The sequence below is a fragment of the Leptonychotes weddellii genome, chromosome 14 (genome assembly GCF_054177405.1).
Source record: "Leptonychotes weddellii isolate Sample4059 chromosome 14, ASM5417740v2, whole genome shotgun sequence".
Classification (NCBI taxonomy): domain Eukaryota; kingdom Metazoa; phylum Chordata; class Mammalia; order Carnivora; family Phocidae; genus Leptonychotes; species Leptonychotes weddellii.
Window position 1 is genome coordinate 79,986,619 of NC_138382.1, and position 16,297 is coordinate 80,002,915.

The 16,297-nt window shown below is 62.3% G+C and overlaps 3 protein-coding genes across 5 annotated transcripts in view; 1 reads left to right on the forward strand and 2 right to left on the reverse strand.

Annotated features, from left to right (window-relative positions):
* The first annotated feature begins 4,817 nt into the window (after positions 1 to 4,817).
* PAXX (PAXX non-homologous end joining factor) lies at positions 4,818 to 6,623 on the forward strand. Of its 2 annotated transcripts, XM_006737359.3 has the most exons (7): positions 4,819 to 5,007; positions 5,088 to 5,148; positions 5,394 to 5,443; positions 5,524 to 5,714; positions 5,793 to 5,861; positions 6,030 to 6,114; positions 6,429 to 6,623. In XM_006737359.3, exons 1-7 carry the CDS (start codon positions 4,877 to 4,879, stop codon positions 6,466 to 6,468), a joined length of 627 nt encoding a protein of 208 aa, XP_006737422.2. In that variant the 5' UTR covers positions 4,819 to 4,876; the 3' UTR covers positions 6,469 to 6,623. The 2 variants fall into 2 exon arrangements, with proteins under 2 accessions (XP_081660096.1, XP_006737422.2); XM_081803970.1 differs by lacking the exon at positions 5,394 to 5,443 and having other exon boundaries at positions 4,818 to 5,007; positions 5,564 to 5,714.
* A 283-nt stretch (positions 6,624 to 6,906) lies between these two features.
* Positions 6,907 to 9,280, reverse strand: CLIC3 (chloride intracellular channel 3). Its single transcript, XM_006737360.3, has 6 exons — positions 9,233 to 9,280; positions 8,299 to 8,408; positions 8,089 to 8,214; positions 7,850 to 7,956; positions 7,593 to 7,768; positions 6,907 to 7,514 (listed from the first exon to the last, which is right to left on the reverse strand). Exons 1-6 carry the CDS (start codon positions 9,266 to 9,268, stop codon positions 7,356 to 7,358), a joined length of 714 nt encoding a protein of 237 aa, XP_006737423.1. The 5' UTR covers positions 9,269 to 9,280; the 3' UTR covers positions 6,907 to 7,355.
* Positions 9,281 to 13,184: 3,904 nt separating this feature from the next.
* The window catches only part of ABCA2 (ATP binding cassette subfamily A member 2), a 21,613-nt gene continuing 18,500 nt past the window's right edge, over positions 13,185 to 16,297 (reverse strand). For both annotated transcript variants that reach the window (XM_081803972.1, XM_081803971.1), the window contains exons 40-48: positions 15,947 to 16,125; positions 15,734 to 15,875; positions 15,512 to 15,646; positions 15,290 to 15,393; positions 15,117 to 15,209; positions 14,902 to 15,004; positions 14,696 to 14,833; positions 14,415 to 14,621; positions 13,185 to 13,976 (exon numbers count right to left, since the gene is read on the reverse strand). In XM_081803972.1, coding sequence (XP_081660098.1) covers positions 13,941 to 13,976; positions 14,415 to 14,621; positions 14,696 to 14,833; positions 14,902 to 15,004; positions 15,117 to 15,209; positions 15,290 to 15,393; positions 15,512 to 15,646; positions 15,734 to 15,875; positions 15,947 to 16,125 — 1,137 coding nt within the window. In that variant the 3' untranslated portion in view covers positions 13,185 to 13,940. The remainder of the gene's footprint in view (positions 13,977 to 14,414; positions 14,622 to 14,695; positions 14,834 to 14,901; positions 15,005 to 15,116; positions 15,210 to 15,289; positions 15,394 to 15,511; positions 15,647 to 15,733; positions 15,876 to 15,946; positions 16,126 to 16,297) is intronic.

The following is a 16,297-nucleotide window of genomic DNA, read 5'->3' on the forward strand; positions in this document are numbered from 1 at the left end:
CCACGGCTGCGGTGCATTTCTTCCACGGGCTTCTGGGACCAGGGCGGGACCCCTTGCTCAGCCGGCCTGGCAGGTGCTTAGCCTGGGAGGAGCGGAGGCTCTGCTCCGAGGGAAGCAAGCTTATCCAGACAAACAGGGGGGTTGCAGGGCCCTCCCCACCACTCTGCCCCCCACCAGGGCACTGGACTGGGGGTGTTGCCCTTGCTCAGCAGCCCAGAGCTCCCACGGGCACAGCGGGCCTCCTGGGCCTTTGGGGTCCTCCCGAACCACAGCACAGAGCAGGGATCTGGGCCACTTCCATCCCCCCACTTCGCCCCTGATCTCTGGCCCCTAAGTACCCGCAGTTCACTCCCCAGCCAGAGCCAGAGGAAAGGGGGTGTGTGCGAAGCTCTGTTCTGCCCTGTCATTATCACCCTTCTTTAAAGACACGTCCTGCAGGGGGCGCCTGGGTGGCTCAGTCTGTGAAGCCTCTGCCCTGGGCTCAGGTCATGATCCCGGGGTCCTGGGATCGAGCCCCGCATCATGCTCCCTGCTCAGCGGGAAGCCTGCTTCCCCCCCTCCCCCGACTCCCCCTGCTTGTGTTCCCTCCCTTGCTGTGTCTCTCTGTCAAATAAATAAATAAAATCTTTAAAAAAATAAAACCACAGCCAGGTCCTGCCAGATTTGCTGCCTTGACTGGGGTCCTTCTGGGCTAGGAGGTCACAGAGATTAAGAGCCGCCCCTGAGGGCCCCAAACAGCCCCTCCACACCTGCACCCAACACCTGGCACCCAGCCTGTGCCTTTGAACCCTCTGGCCCACCTGTGGACACTTTGAGGCAGGGACCTGCCCCGGTCTCCTCCCTGCCCCCAGCTTGACACCAGTTCCCCGGTGGAACTGAAGCCCTGGGGGTCGGGACAAGTGTGTGGAAGGCCCAGAGAGCCAGCCTCCTCCCACACGTGTGACCTATGAGCTCACCCACCCACCCTTCCTCCCGACACCTGGGGTGCCGTCTGCCCACCTAGAGGGGCACCTGCTGAGAGATACTGTCTGACCTCCAGGCGATAAATCAACCGATCGATGGATTGATTAGTTATCATTTGGCTTCCATATGGACCAAGAGAAGATGGGGTGGAGGAGGCCACGGCAGCAACAGCAAGGATTTAAAGTGGAGAGGTAGGGATGCTTGCTCTCCTGGAGAGTGGTGCAGGAAGTCTCACCACCAGCTTCTCCACTCCCACCAGGCTCTGGACTCCCTGCCCTCCCCCACTGACCCTTCCCAGCGCCCCTGGGAAGGATCTGGAGTGGAGAGATGCAGACTGCCCACCATGGCCTTCTGGACACCTTTTCCTCGGAGAGAGGCTCCGTTCTGGGGTGGGGCAGCCCCACGGGGCCCCTCTGGGTCCCAGGAGGGCTGTCCCCCCAGGCGCCTGCAGATCCGCCCCGGGCTCATCATCTCGTCCTGCACCACCCCGCTCAGACCACGCGGGGGCAGCCCTCAGCCAGTTCTCTCCCCAGAAGCCCCGGAACTCTGCGTGCTGCCTCAGCCCTCCCTGCCCTGCTCCCCACCGCCCCCAGAGCGTCCCATCAGATAGGAAAGGCCAAAGTCCTTAGCTGACCAAGAAGGCCCTCCCTGACCGGCCCTCCTCTGACCCCACCACCTACCCTCTTTCCTTCAGCCCTGCTGACCAACTCGTGTCCCTTGAGCACGCTGGCCCTGCGACGGCCTCAGGGCCGAGATGCAGGCGGGCCCTGCCTGGGGGTGCTCTTATCCAGCTCTCTGCTTGGCTAGCTCGCTCTGCTCCTCTGAAAGCTTTTGCTCAAATACCACCCTGTGTGCTCCCTCCTTGGGCCTCTGGGACCCCAAGCCCTGGCTGCCCTCTGGCCTCTCTAGTGACTCCTCCGACTCGGGGGGCTTGCAATGCGTGCCCTGGGGCGAGAGGCCAGCTCTGGCTGCCCTCCCCTCCACAGTCCCCAGCCCGGTGGCTGGAGCTTTTCTTAGCCTCTTCCTTGCCCACGTTGGAGGCCCCACCTACTTGTGCCCACGCCCATGTTCATCAGACAGCTCCCTGCAGGAGGGCTGAGGTGCTGAAGACCCAGCCATCCCGTACATTGTCTAGATATTTGTGTCATCTTTTTAAAACTTCAATTTGTCGGTTTTCTTACCATGTTTTGTAACAAATCTTTGCCTCAGGTCTTGAACTAGTTCCCTGGGGCTACTGTGACAGATTATCACAAACTTGGTGGCTTTAAACATTACATTTACCTTCTCGTGGTTCTGGAGGCCAGAAGCCCAAAATCGGTTTCCCTGGGCCGGAAATCCGGGGCGGGCAGGGCCACACTCCCGCTAAAGGCTCCAGGCGGGGAGCCTTCTTGCCTGTCCTACCTCCTGGTGGCGGCCAGCAGCCCAGACTGGTGGCTGCATCACCCCAGCCTCTGGCCCCCTGGCCACACTGCCCTCTCTTCTTCTTTGTGAAACCTCCCTCTGCCTCTCTCTTATGAGGACGCCTGGGACGGCATTCGGATAACCCAGGAAAACCTCCCCATCTCAAGATCCTTACCCACAACTTCAAAAACCCCTTTTCCATACAAGCTGACATTGACAGGTCATCGTTCAGCCTGCCTCATTCTTCCTGGAAACACTGTCCTAGGCCCCAAGCGCTGGGCCTGGAGGAACTGATATTTAAAGTGGTCCTCGGGGCTGGGGACTCCACACTCACATCTCTGGACATGGTCCTCCTCTAGAGTCCGTACACAGCCACCCCCACCATCTCCATCAGAGTGCATATAGCAGAGTGGCCCATCTCCAAACCTGCCCAGCCCAGTGGTCTAGGGCAAGGGCATTTCTGCACTCCCCACCTGCAGGGGCCAGCCATGATCCCTCCCTCCCTCACCCCGGCTCTCTCCACCTGCACTCTGAGCCCCTGGCCCAGCGTCCATCAGCTCTGCCCTGAGGGACTCAGCAGCCCTCTACTATTCTCCCTGCCCCCCAGGCTCCACCCCTGCAGTGGCCTCTCCTCGTGACACTCGACATGGGCTTTGTACACATAAATCAGTTGTACCACACCCCACCCCACCCCTGCTTACACCCTCCTGCAGCTCCCCGCTCTGCATTCCTTCATCCACAATATTTATTGAATATCTCTGTGCTAGGCAGTGTTTGAGCATTGAAGATGCAGTGGCAAGTAAAACAGACATAAAGGCCTGCCCTATGGACCTCTGGGGGAAATGGGCAATAAACAGGATAAATAAATGTATTAGTCGCCTACTGCTGAATAACAAATTACCCCCAAACTTAGTGGCTTAAAACAACGAGCTTGTATCATCCCCCCAGTTTCTGAGGGTCAGGAACCTGGTCCTGGGTGTTCTGGGGCCTCTGGCACTTCTCAGGAGGCTGCCATGAAGCCACCGGCCAGAGCTGTGTGCTCCTCAGAAGGCTCCGCTGGGAGGGGTCTGCATACCAGCTCCCTCACTAGCCCTTGTCGGGCCTGGTCCAGGGCCACGTGGGTGTGTCCCCAGGGCTGCCACACGTGTCGTGGTGAGCAATTCAAGAAGGAGGAAGAAGGGACGGCCCATCACTTCGGCAGCGTTCTACTGGCTGGAAGCAGGTTACCGAATGCAGCCTACGCTCAGGGGAGGGATAGTAAACGTTTGAACACAGGCGGCGGGATGGTTGGGGCCATCTCAGAGGCCGCTGCCACAGTGAGGAAACCAGAATGTACTTTATATAGTGACAAGTCTGGAAAACAAGTACATAAAACAGGAGAGAGGAGGTGAGACGCTGGACGGGCTGTTGACCTTTAACGTAAGGTGACTAGGGAAGGCCTCACTGAGAAGGTGACCCTTGACTGAAGACGTGAAGGAAGCATGTGAGTCTGGGGGATGGGGTGGCAGACAAAGGCCCTGAAGCAGGAGCCTGAGGTTGTCAACCAGGGGAAGGTCGGGGAGGGGCCAGGCTTGGCAGCAGGCACGTGGAGGACACATCAGCATTGCCTGAAAACCCACCAGCCCGTCCTCCCTAGGGCCGCCCTGGGGTCACCCTGGCCCTCTTGCAAAGCTTTGAGCACAACTGTGCTGTGCCCACTGTGGGCCTTCCTCCATGGCTGCTCCTTCTGCCTGGGATCCCCTATCCTGGCGCGCACGGCCCCCTTCTTGCCCAGGTCACAGCTCACATGGCTCAAACTGCTACCTGAGAGTTTCATGTTTCCGGTGTTTATTATTCGTCCATCCCATTAGATCTCACGCGCTCCAGGCGACCAGAGACCTTGTCTGCTGGTGAAGGTGAGCCCGAGACCTAGGACACCAGGAGACACAAAAGAGGTGCCGGGCAAATACTGCGGAACGGACGAATTGCCAAACTTTATTCACTTTTGTATTCTGACCTGTTAGACAGTTTGGCGTTAGGAACCTTTGTGTATCTGAAGACAACCTGAGAAATATCTCGGGGAGGGCGAGAGCCGGTGTGGAAGGCAGGAGGAGGCCGCTGGGACAGCCGGGGGCGAAGCTCAAACGGAGGGAACCGCGGACTCGGCGGGGGGGCGGGCGCGCAGCTGCGGGGGTCGGTGGCGGAGGCGCGCAGAGGCCTCCACGGGGGCGTGCGGACAGCCCGGGGACCCCGCCCCGCCGCAGGCTCGCAGGCCCCGCCCCGCCCCGCCCCGCCCCGCCCGAGACCGAGCCCCGCCCTGCGCCCTAAGCCGGGTCCGCCGGGTCCGCCGCGCCCCGCCAGCCCCGCGCGGGTCCAGGGTCCTCGGGGCCGGGACGGGGCCGTAAGCCCCGCCCCGCGCAGGCCCCGTGGGCACAGTTCGGGGCGGGCCCCGCCCCCGGTTCCGGAGCCGGCTGCCGCGCAGGCGCCCTAGGCCTGCGGCCGCCCTGGCCGGGTTTCCGCTCGCCGTGGTGTCATGGGGCAGCCGCCGCCGCCGCTGTCGCCGCCTCTTTGCACGCTGCCGCCGGGCCCCGGGCCCCCGCGCTTCGTGTGCTTTTGCGAGGGGGAGGGAAGCGAGGACGGGGGCCCCGGCGACTTCAACCTCTAGTGAGTGGCGTGGTGCGCGGGGCTCTGGGGGCGCGGACAGTTCGGCGGGCGGTCCCATCTGACAGCCGCTCCCCCCACAGTGTGACCGACGCCGCGGAGCTTTGGAGCACCTGCTTCACGGCGGACAGCCTGGCGGCCCTCGTGGGTAGCGGGGCTCCTGGGCGGGCCTGGAAGCCCCCAGCACCCCTTCCTGCACTGCAGTCCACCTAGGAGATCGAGGGGGGCGGCCTGGGATTCCCCCGGGGGGCGGGGTGTCTGGACACCCTTCCCCCAGCTTTGTAGCTGTAGTCCTGATTGGCCCGGCGTCCCGGGTGGCTCTGGGTCAGGCAGTTCTGGGGTGGTTCCAGGGTCTTGAGCAGCTGGTGACCAGCCCCTGTGCCCTGTAGAAAGCCCGTTTTGGCCTGAGTGCGGCTGAGGAGATCACCCCCCGGTTCAGGTGAGCCCCTGAGCAGGGAGGAAGGGTGGGTGTGGAGCAAGGGGATCTGCACACGGCACTCAGCAGCGGTCCTTTCCTAGGGCAGCCTGCGAGCAGCAAGCTGTGACTTTCACCCTGCAGGAGGACGGAGCGTCCCTAACCCTCTCCGGGGGGCCCTCAGCACTGGACTTTGACCTCTCCAAGGTGCCGGGCCCAGAGGCAACTTCCAGGTTGCAGGCGCTGACACTGAGCCTGGCCGCCCAAGTGTGCACCTTGAAGAGCCAGCTGGCAGGTGGGGTGGGGAGGGCGTGCCCTGAGTCCTCACTAGGGCCCCCCTGCTCGTGCCTTCACTCTTGTCTTTCTTCCCCAGCTGTGGAGGTGACAGCTGCCAGCCCCAGAAAGAGCCCTTGTCTGGTGGGGCCTCAGCTCTTCTTACCAGGTAAGGCCTGTCACCTAGGACTTTGGTTGGGGCTGTGCTCTTCCCTCTGCAACTCATTTTCCCCAGAACCAGATTCAAACTCCAGAGAGAGGATGCATGTGGAGAGGGGGTTGTGGCCCTGGAATTGCACCAGACGCAGGAACCCCCTTCCTGTTCTGTTTCCCTCAGACCCGGATCCTCAGAGAGGCGGCCCTGGACTCGGGGTCAGGAGGCGGTGTCCAGGAGAGTCCCTCATCAACCCTGGCTTCAAGAGGTACTCACCGGGCGCCTGGGTGGCTCAGTTGGTTAAGCGACTGCCTTCGGCCCAGGTCATGATCCTGGAGTCCCAGGATCGAGTCCCGCATCGGGCTCCCTGCTCGGCAGGGAGTCTGCTTCTCCCTCTGACCCTCCTGCCTCTCATGCTCTCTGTCTCTCATTCTCTCTCTCTCAAATAAATAAAATCTTTAAAAAGAAAAAAGGTACTCACCCACTCACCCACCTGTCCCTCCCTCCTGTGCCCAGGGTCAAGCCCTGGACCGCTGCCTCCCCCCCAATAACACCACAATGTCACTTTCCTTTCTCTCCCAGTAAGAAGCCAGCCAGCGGTGTAGACTTTGAGAGCCCCTGAAGGTGCAGCAGAGTGTGACCCTGCCAGGAATCTGCCTGTGAGGTGGGAATAGCCTCTGAGACCCCATAATCGCCACCTGCCCATCCTGCTGTGCGGTGGGAACACACCTGCTCCTCAAACCCCTTCTCCATCAAATAAATGCTTCCTCAGAGGAAGGCATCGTTCATGCTCTGACTTCTGGGGGCTGGCTGGGGGAGAGGGGTCAGGGATCTCCCGGGGCCTGTGATTTGGCACAGGGCCAGAGTATGTAAGCAGATGCACAGCCCCCACACTCCCTGGGAGGAGGAGGCCCCAAGCTCTCCAGGCTCATCCAGCTGCTCCTGCCTGGTTCTCACAGGAGCCCAGGGCCTGGAAGGCAGGGCAGGGCTCCTCAAGGCTGGAACTCGGTTACCAGCTGTTCCAGGCACACACTTCACTCTCCCAGACCCCACCAGACAGGGCACAGTGTGGGTATCCCGCACTGTACACACACTAGGACCTGTGGAGGTCAGACGGTGGCTTGCTCCCTCGGGCAGGACTGAGGAATGTGGGCTGGCCCCACCCACTGGCCTAGAGCCCCTGGGTGCCCAGGCTGGGCTCTGCTCCCCACCCTCCTTGGCCATCCTGCTGCCCCACCCTGGCCTGACTGGTTTGGGAGCCCAATCCAGTCCCCCACCACCCCTGATAGGGTGAGTGGACGGATGGGCAGAACCACCCACTGGGTTCTCCACCCCTGTCATTCTGGGCGATCATGTGGAGCTGTGCGTTCCATGGTGGGGCTTTGGGGGTGGCAGAAATCGAGGGCCCTCTGGTCCCTCGCAGGTCAGGACACGCTCACTGGGGCAGAGGTACCTTTATGGGGCTGTAGAAGAGTGGGCAGGGGGTGGCCGTAGACGGTGGGGGAAGGGCTAGCGGGGGCGCACGGCAGTCCGGTAGGCCGCTAGGATCTCAGCACTGTACGGACACGTGTACTTGAACTCCTTCACCTGCAACGCGCTGTCCAGGTAGCGGCGGACGGCGCGCAGCTCGGCCGGTATGGGCGCTTGGCGGAAGTGTGTGCACACCGTCTGCGGGCGAGGGGCGCGACGCGGTCAGGGCCTTGTGGAGCGCGGCCCCCCCCCGCGCGCCCCGCGCCCGGCACTCACGTCCACGATGTGCAGCTTGGGCAGCAGGCTGCAGTCAGCCAGCGTGAGCTGGTCGCCGTCCAGGAAGCGGCGGCGCGACTCACGAAGCTGCGGTTCCTGCGCCCGCTCGTGCTCCAGGGGCGTGCGCAGGTAGCTGTCCAGCCTGGTGAGGGCGCGCAGCAGCAGCTGGTACAGGGCTGGGGCGGGGAGCGCAGTGAGGGCGGGGCCTGGGCCAACTCCACCCGCCCCCCTCCGCCGTGGCTCCAGACCCTCCTCACCATCGTCCTGCGTGGGCACCGGGTTCTTGATGAAGGCGGAGAACCTGTGAAAGACGTCGTTGCCCGCTGTGCTGGACTCCCTGTAGCGGGGTGCCAGGCTGGGGAATCTACGGGGAATTAGGGAATCTCTGGTCAGACCCTTGTGCCGCGCCCCCTGCCCTGCCCGACCCTCAGCGTTCTTCCTGGGCTCCTCCCTGGGGGCTCCATATTCGCCCCTCCCACCAGGCCGGGGCCCTCACTCAGGGGGCCCCAGTGTCTCCTCCAGAAACTCCTCGATCTGCAGTGTGTCCGTTTTGGCATCGCCATCGTAGAGAAGGATGGGCAGCTGTGAGCCAGGAGCAAAGTCCTTAAGCACATCCAGGGACCTGTGGGCATGAGGCAGGTGGGGAAGCCACTGGTCAGAAGGGCCAGAGACCAGGGAGTGGCTCCCCTGGAGACAGGGGGCTCACCTGCGAGTGTCCACCGTGGTGAGGGTGAAGGGCACGCCCTTGAGGAGCAGGAGCATGAAGAGCCGCTGACAAGAAGGGCAGTGTCCCACGCTCTCGCCATCCTCGCTCGCCTGGGGTGGGTGGAGTAGAGGGGGCCGGGGCAGAGAGCAGACCTAAGAATTCTGCCAATGAGGACCCTACCTCCCACTGCCAAGAGCCTGGAATGATCCAGGGCTCCAGCTTGTTTGGGCACAGCCTGGACAAGTGGTGGGTGAGAGCCCTTGACTGGGTCCCCGGGAGGTGGGGAGGGGCCTCCCCACCTCCTAGGGACACGGGGGTGGGACCCAAGCTCTGGAGCCTGGCCCCTCGACCCTCATCATCAGCACCTGGGCAGAGGCCAGGCTCCTGCTCTCCAGGTCCTACAGGCTGGTCACAAGGGTGGGGTGGGCCGAGTGAGCTGTTTTCTGAGTAATTCACCTGCCAAACTGGACAGTGACTAGCAGCACACTCTGTCCCACGCCCCGACAGTGGGGAGGAGGCCAGGGTCTGGCAGCCCCTGCAGAGGGATCCACAGATCTGGGCAGTGATGCGAGGATCAGGGGATCACCTGGCCCAGCCCCCCTCTGCTGCTGCACTGACCTCAAGCTCCACTTGGGCCTTGGCCGCCGGCTGTCGGATTGGCACCTCCCCACCTAGGGGCTTTTTCTCCAGGGGGGTTGGGCTGGGTCCCGGAGCCCAGGCTGGGAGTCGGCACCCCCATGCCCTTGGGGACAGCTCACTGGGCCCTCCTCCAGTCCTGGTCCCTCCTCCAGTCCTGGTCCCTCTTTCCTCAGCCTCTGTAGGGCTGCCTGAGCTCACCGCCAGGGAGACGGTGCAGACCCACTGCCTGCCCCAGAAGCAGAGCCCCCCCCAGAGCACACTCATCCCCGAGGCCGCCCTCCCGGCCCAGTGGCACCTTGACAAACAGCTGGAGCTTGGCAGTCTCGGCCATGGCTGGGGGCTGTGGTGGTGGCGAGGCAGGGGTGGGGACCTGGAGAGCCCTTTTAGGCTCCCGGGGTGCCCCGCCCTCCCCAGCCCAGGGCCCGCCCTGACGAGTCACCGTGCAGGCGGTTAGGGCTCCGTGTCCAAGCATGAAGGTGTGACTGTGGGGGTACTGAGTGTGCAGGGCTGGCGGTGCTGGGGACCCCAGCACCCCAAGGGGGTGTGTGGGATGGAGGTGGAGACCAACGGACTCGGAGGTGGGGAGAGAAGGGTGCCAGTCTGGGAAGAGGGCAGCTCTGGATCAGAATCACGCCTGCATGAACCCCACAACCCTCCTTGCAGGGAACACCCTGTTGTCTGTCGCCCCCCCCAGAAAGCTGGGGTGGGGTAGGAGAAAGGAACAGCCTGGCCCCAGCCTCAGTTTCCCAATCTGCCTACCTCCTGGGAAGGGACGCCCCTCCCATCACCGAGTTCGGCCAGGCAGAGCCCCGCCCCCCCAGTCCTGCCCACATTCCAGGAGTGCTGCTGGCCTGCTCAGGTGTCCCTGGCCAGCCGACCCCACACCCCCTGCCCTGCCGATGGGGTTCCAGGCAGGCTTTTCCCCTTCTTAACCTTTCAGAAGAAGCACCGGGACATTTAGAAGCCACAACCTCCTGACCCATGGGTCCACCCGCCCCCGCCGTTGGCTGGAAGGAACCGACGCGGGGACATTGTGTGCACACACCCCCAACCTTCTCCGCCCCTGCCCACCCCCCGCAGCTCCGGGGGGCAGCGTGCCCCGAGGGAGGGGCCTACGAAGGCTCCGCACCGCCCAGTGGCAGAGCTGGGGATCTGCCCCGCACCTTTGCCTCCTCCCCCAGGGCTCTGCCGGGACCGCAGACCGTTCAGGGCTCCCGGACACAGACTGGAGCTGGGCACCTGGCTGCCCTCCCGGGGCACCAGTATTTCTACTGCTTCTCCACGACGTGGCGGGGGCTCGGCCTGCTCATCTGCTTCCCCCGCGCGCACCGCAGCCCCAGGGAGGGGCCCCAGGCCCCTCCACAGCTGCAGGTGCTCACCAGCCGTCCCACGGGTATTTCTGTGTGTGTAAAAATACCCTTACCCGTATGTAGAAAATCGGAAATGAACCAGTGACCAGGTGGTTCAGAGAAAAGGAAATCTACCAACACCCAACAGGGTGTGTGGGAGTCTCACTTCACACTTATTTCAAGAGACAAACTAGGACAGGACCGGGTTTAGGGCTGCAATGGGCAGGTAACCATGTGCTCAGCGAGGGTGTGAGCACACATCGCTCGGGTGGCTGTGGGCTGGTAAGACTGTCCAGACGGTTCAGCCCCCTGGGAATCAGCCCCAAGTGTCCCTGTAAATGCATGAGGGACATATACACAGATCCGTGCTGTCCTCTGGGTGGCAAGCACCCCGTCTGTGGGAGAGTCCTGATATGTTCACAGAAGAAGACAGAGGAGGTGAGTCTCTCTAGTCTCAGGTTTGGTGGTGTCGTGGCTGAATTGTGCCCCCCCCCCCCCACTTCACGGTGGAAGTCCTAGCCCCCAGCACCTCAGAATGTGACATTAGGACAGAGTTTTTATGGAAGTCATCATGTTAGAATGAGGTCATCAGGAGGGGCCCTACCCCAGTCTGTGTCCTCATAAATGGGAGATTTGGACACAGACACACATGGGGGGGGCGCAACGCGAGGATGGAGGCAGAGGTCGGGTGGTGTCCACAAAGCCAGGAACACGGAACGTTGCCAGAAAACCACCAGCAGCTGGGAGAGCGTGGACCAGACCCTTGCCCACAGCCTCCAAAGGAACCAGCCCTGCCCACACCTTGATCTTGCACCTCTGGCCTCCAGACTGTGAGGGAATACATTTCTGTTTTTTGGTTTTTTTTTTTAAAGATTTTATTTATTTGACAGAGCGAGCACAAGCAGAGGGAGAGAGAGAGAGAGAGAGAGAAGCAGGCCCCCTGCTGAGCAAGGAGCCCGATGCGGGGCTCGATGCGGGGCTCGATCCCAGGACCCTGGGATCATGACCCGGGCCGAAGGCAGCCGCTTAACCGACTGAGCCACCCAGGCGCCCCTACATTTCTGTTGTTTTAAGCTGCTCCGTTTGTGGTACTTTTCGGCAGCCATAGCACACCAAGACCAGTGAGAGAAAAAACCGACCCAGCTGAAAAACACTGCATCAGTATGTGTCCGTCTGGGTCTGCTCCTATCCTTCTGAAAAAAGCCAAGAGGACGTCCTCAGACCTTTTGAATTTCCTATCATGATTTCGTAGGCAGTGTTTTTAAATGAATGAGACCAGAAGCTCACAGTCACCGACTTTGGCCCCTGACCTACGCAGGGCCCGAAGCAAACCTCCCTGCCGCCGCCCGGCCGCCCTTCCCTTCCTTCCGGGGGTTGGGAGGGTGGGGGGCATTCTCGGCCTGCAGTCCCAGGAGCAGCTGGACCTGGCTTCATCCATGCAGTGGACACACTTCTCTCCCGAGCCCTGGCTGGGGGCCCCTCACGGCAGTGTTCAACAGTCTGTTCTGAAAGGAGACACAGACTTGTAGGGGGACGGGGAGGGGCCCTGTGGCGGCAGGGGGTCGTGGCAGGACCGTGGACAGGTGTTTCCTGCCTCTGCCCACTGAGAGAGCCAGGTGAGCCCACCCGGAGTCCAGACAGGGGTTCCAAATACCATTCTGCCCAGAGGAACCAGGGCTCCTTGGAAAATGGCCGAATCTTTTTTTAAGATTTTATTTATTTATTTGACAGAGACACAGCGAGAGAGGGAACACAAGCAGGGGGAGTGGGAGAGGGAGAGGCAGGCTTCCCGTGGAGCAGGGAGCCCAATGCGGGGCTTGATCCCAGGACACTAGGATCAGGACCTGAGCCGAAGGCAGACGCTTAACCACTGAGCCACCCAGGCACCCCAGACCTGGACATTGTAACAGAAAGGAAGTCTCCAAAAGAAATGGCCAGGACAAGTCGAAAGGACACGGAAGTCACCATGCAGGAGTCCCACTGGCCATATCCAGGATAGTTTGAGCATAAAAATGACAGCAATAGAATTGTACACTTACAAGAGTTAAAACGGTAAATATTAAGTGTATTTTTCCACAATAAAAAAAATCTTTATTGGGCGCCTCCCCTGACTCTAAATAAATAAATAAATAAATAAATAAATAAATCTTAAAACAAGAAAGAATAAAAAGAAAACCACCATTTTGCAGCCCACCCCCCACTGGGGTAAAAGGTTTTGAGAAACAAGCTCTTCACATGACCCTTCATCCTCCTGGGGAGTCTTCTGTGTCTCTTCCAGTCCCCTTGAACGGGTCTCTGCTGGGAGACTGACCATGGCCAAGCTTGAGGGGTGCTGATTCTGGGACCCTTCCTTGTGGCCTGTCTCCAGGTCCATCACTGCGGAGCGCCCCACCCCCCCATTCCTGGGAGCCTCCACACTGCCCCCAACCTTTGATATTCCCTCCTGGACTTGGTTCTTAGCCTAGAGATCACCTCGTCCTGCAAGCCCCCCCATCCTGGATGAGATGGACACAGCCCAGCACACACAGCCGGCCTGTGGGCCCTCAGTGGGCCCTGAGTCCCAGGGGTTGGGGAGAAGGTGGCAGGGAGTGCACACCCCCAGGGTGGGCAACATGGCACAAAGAGGCCCACTCAGGACCTGCCTCCAGGCAGGGAGTCCGGGCTGTGTGAGTGGGGCAGGGGAGGGGAGTGATGGACAGTCCCTGCCTCTGCCCCAACAGCTGTTTAGAGGGATGAGGGGCCCCACCCCCTCCTCCTGGTTAACCCGGCCACCTTCCCTTCACTCTGGCCTCAGCGCTCAGGGACACTGCATTTGTGCCTGTGAGGCAGAGACCATAAACTTGCATCAAGGGGGCCCGTCTTCACCCCAACACCCCACTCCACATGTGCAGGCTTGCATGGGCTTTTTTGTTTATTTATTTAAAACAAACATCTGTGCGCTATGTACAGGTCCGGCTCCCGGGTGGGTGGGTGTGCAGGGGGCCAAGCTGGGAGGGAGAGCAATGGCAGCTGGAGGGGGTGGGGAGGGGGTCTGGCCCCTTGTCGGCCAGCGGGTCCAGCTTCTCCATTCCTGCCACCCGGCCCACCACCTTGAGGCAGCCCCTCCCTGGCCCACGCCCCAGCTTCCCTCAGGTGGGGGCCTCCCTGCACGACAGCAAGATGAGGAAGCCTCTTCCTAAAGCAAAATAAATAAGGGCCTGGGGACAGGACCTACCCCAGTCCCCAACCTCAGCCCCAGACTGGCCCATCAGTACCGAGGGTCAGAGAAAAGCCCATTCAGGAGATCAGGCCCGGCCAGCAGAGAGTCTGGTAGTACCTGGTGGCCTGTGTCACCCCAGTGGCCCTAGGGGTGGCGGGCAGAGCTGGAAAGGAGCAGAGACGAGGGGCCGGCCAGACCCCAAGGCTTTAAGGCAGAGCAGGGTGAGGGTGTGCGCAGCCCAGGGCCAGGCCAACCTTTGGCACAATCAGGGGAGGGCAGCGCAGTGGCCTCAGGCAAGGCTGAGGACAGGTGAGGGGCTGGAGGGGGCATGAAGCCCTAGGTCCTGGACCTCCCGTTCCAGGGCCTTGTGGGTGGGCACTGGGGGCACGGGGTGGGGCCTCGGCCACCGCCTGACTTCTGTCCCCACTGCATGTCCTTGAGCCAGCGCCTGGTGGTCAGCAGAGTGTGTCCGTGTTGAAGGAAAGCTGGGCCTGGTGGGCAGAAGGCAGGCAGGCCGGGCTTGGGGGCGCGTCCACAAACACCCCCACCCCCGGTGTGGGACTGGGTACCCCTCCTCTGTCCCTCTGGAGTTCTCCCTCAGTGGTGAAGCCTCCTGTGGCGTCTGTTGGCCAGGTCAGGTGGCTGCAGTGTTTCCAGCTCTCCCCGGTCCCCAGGCTCTGCTCCCCCCTACTCTGCTCTGCCCGTCTCGGAAATCCCTCCAAGTTCCCAACGTGTTGTGCGGTCTGCAGTGAGTCTGTATCTGCCTGTGCCTGGGGCCTCTGGTGTTTACCCTAGCCCTAAGTATCAGAGGAATCCCTCTGTCCCCTTGAGCTCAGGACAGCAGAAGTCCCCAGGCGGCCCTCCCCCACACCTCTCCTTTTGCAGAACCCGAGCCCTCTGGCCAGGCTGACCCTACAAAGGCGGCTCACCCGCTCCTCCTCGAAGCTGATGAGGCCCTCGTCTTCTGTGTCCAGGTCCTCAGGCTCATCAGCCACTAGCGCCCTTAACTCCGTGGGGGCTGAGCGGGGCCGGAAGAGGCTAAGCAGGCGGCCCAAGGGTGACCGCAAGGCTGAGGGTGGCTCTGTTTCCTGCTGCTCCAAGTTGTCACTCTGCTTCTTGGCAAAATTCACAAACACCTGGCGGACAGGGGCAGGTGGGTGAGCAGGGGCCAGCCCACGCTGGCCCCACGCCCCTGACCTGGAGCACTCACGTTGTCCAGGGTGGTTTGGCTGACGGAGTAGTCCTCGATGCCAAGCACGCCCACCACCTGTTCCATCTTGCTGAACACCTGAGCCAGTGAGATGTGCTCCGACTGGAGCTGGTACTGCACCTTCGTGTGGTGACGCTCCTGGGGGGGCAAGGGGGTCAGAGGCTGCTCAGCAGGCCCCAAAGCCCTACCCCTGGGGCCCCACCCACCTTGAGCACAGCCTCTGGAAAGTTCCGGTTGAAGAACCGCACCACATCCTTCACGTTCTGGCTGCTCTTGGTCCTCACCGTGATCATGTAGCCATCTCCAAACCTGTGGAACAGGCCTGTGGCCCCGAGTCCCCAGCCGCCAGGGCAACCTGTCCCCCACCTGCCACAGACCCCACAGCCCGCCACCCCACGCTGGCACCGTTGGCCCGGCTCACCGGTTCTTCAGATGCTGGATGCTGCCTAGACAACGCAGGCGCCCGTTCACCATGATGGCGAGACGTGTGCACAGCGCTTCGCACTCCTCCATGCTGCGGGCAGACACACAGGCTGGGATGGTGGGGTGGGGCACTGTGTGTGGTGGGGAGGGGCGGTAAGGGCAGGGACACACCTGTGGGACGTCAGCACCACCGAGCGCCCCGTCTTGATGAGGTCCAGAATGAGGTTCCAAAGAAAGCGCCGGGCCTTGGGGTCCATGCCCGTGGTGGGCTCATCCTGGGGGCGGTGCCAGGCTCAGCCATGGCAGCCCGCTCCACCCCAGGTGGCCCAACCCGCTGCCTCGGGCCCCGCTCACCAGAGGGTGCAGACGGGCCCACCCCCTATCCCGGCTCACCAGGAAGATGAAGGCGGGGTACCCGATGAGGGCAATGGCTGTAGACAGCTTCCGCTTGTTGCCCCCGCTGTAGGTGCCCGCGGGCTTGTCGGCGTACTTGCTCAACTCCAGCTTCTCCAGGGCCCACTTCACCACCTGGGGGCGAGAACCGACATCAGGGCCCGCCCCTCCCGTCAGCCCCTCCCTAACCGCCCCCCACCCCCCCGCCCGGGCGCCCCTCACCCGCGCCTCGTCCTTCCAGGGGATGCCGCGGAGCCGCGTGTACAGCTGCAGATGCTCCCGGGCCGTGAGCTCGTCGAACAGGGCGTCGAACTGCGGGCAGTACCCCAGACTCTGCTGCACCTGGAGCAGCTCCTTGAGCACGCTGCGGACACCGTGCCATCAGCACCAGCGGCCACGGTCACCCCACCCGCCCAGGCGCCCGCCCGCCTGCACCTGTGCCCGTTGACAAAGGCCTCGCCCCCCGTTGTGCTCTCGTCACCCGTCAGCATCTTGAAGGTGCTGGTCTTGCCGGCGCCGTTCACGCCCAGAAGGCCAAAGCACTCGCCAGGACGCACGCCCAGGCACAGGCGATCCACCGCCAGGATACGGCCGATCTTGCGGGACTTGTACACCTGGCGTGGGGAGGGCTCAGCCCATTCAGCAGGGCCAAGCACTCGCCAGGCCGCACCCCCACCTGGGCCCCGCCCCGGCCTGGAAACACGCCCCCATCTGCGCCCTGCACCCACCTGGAAACACGCCCCACTTGGGCCCCGTCCCCTGGAAACGCCCCCACTTGGACCCCGC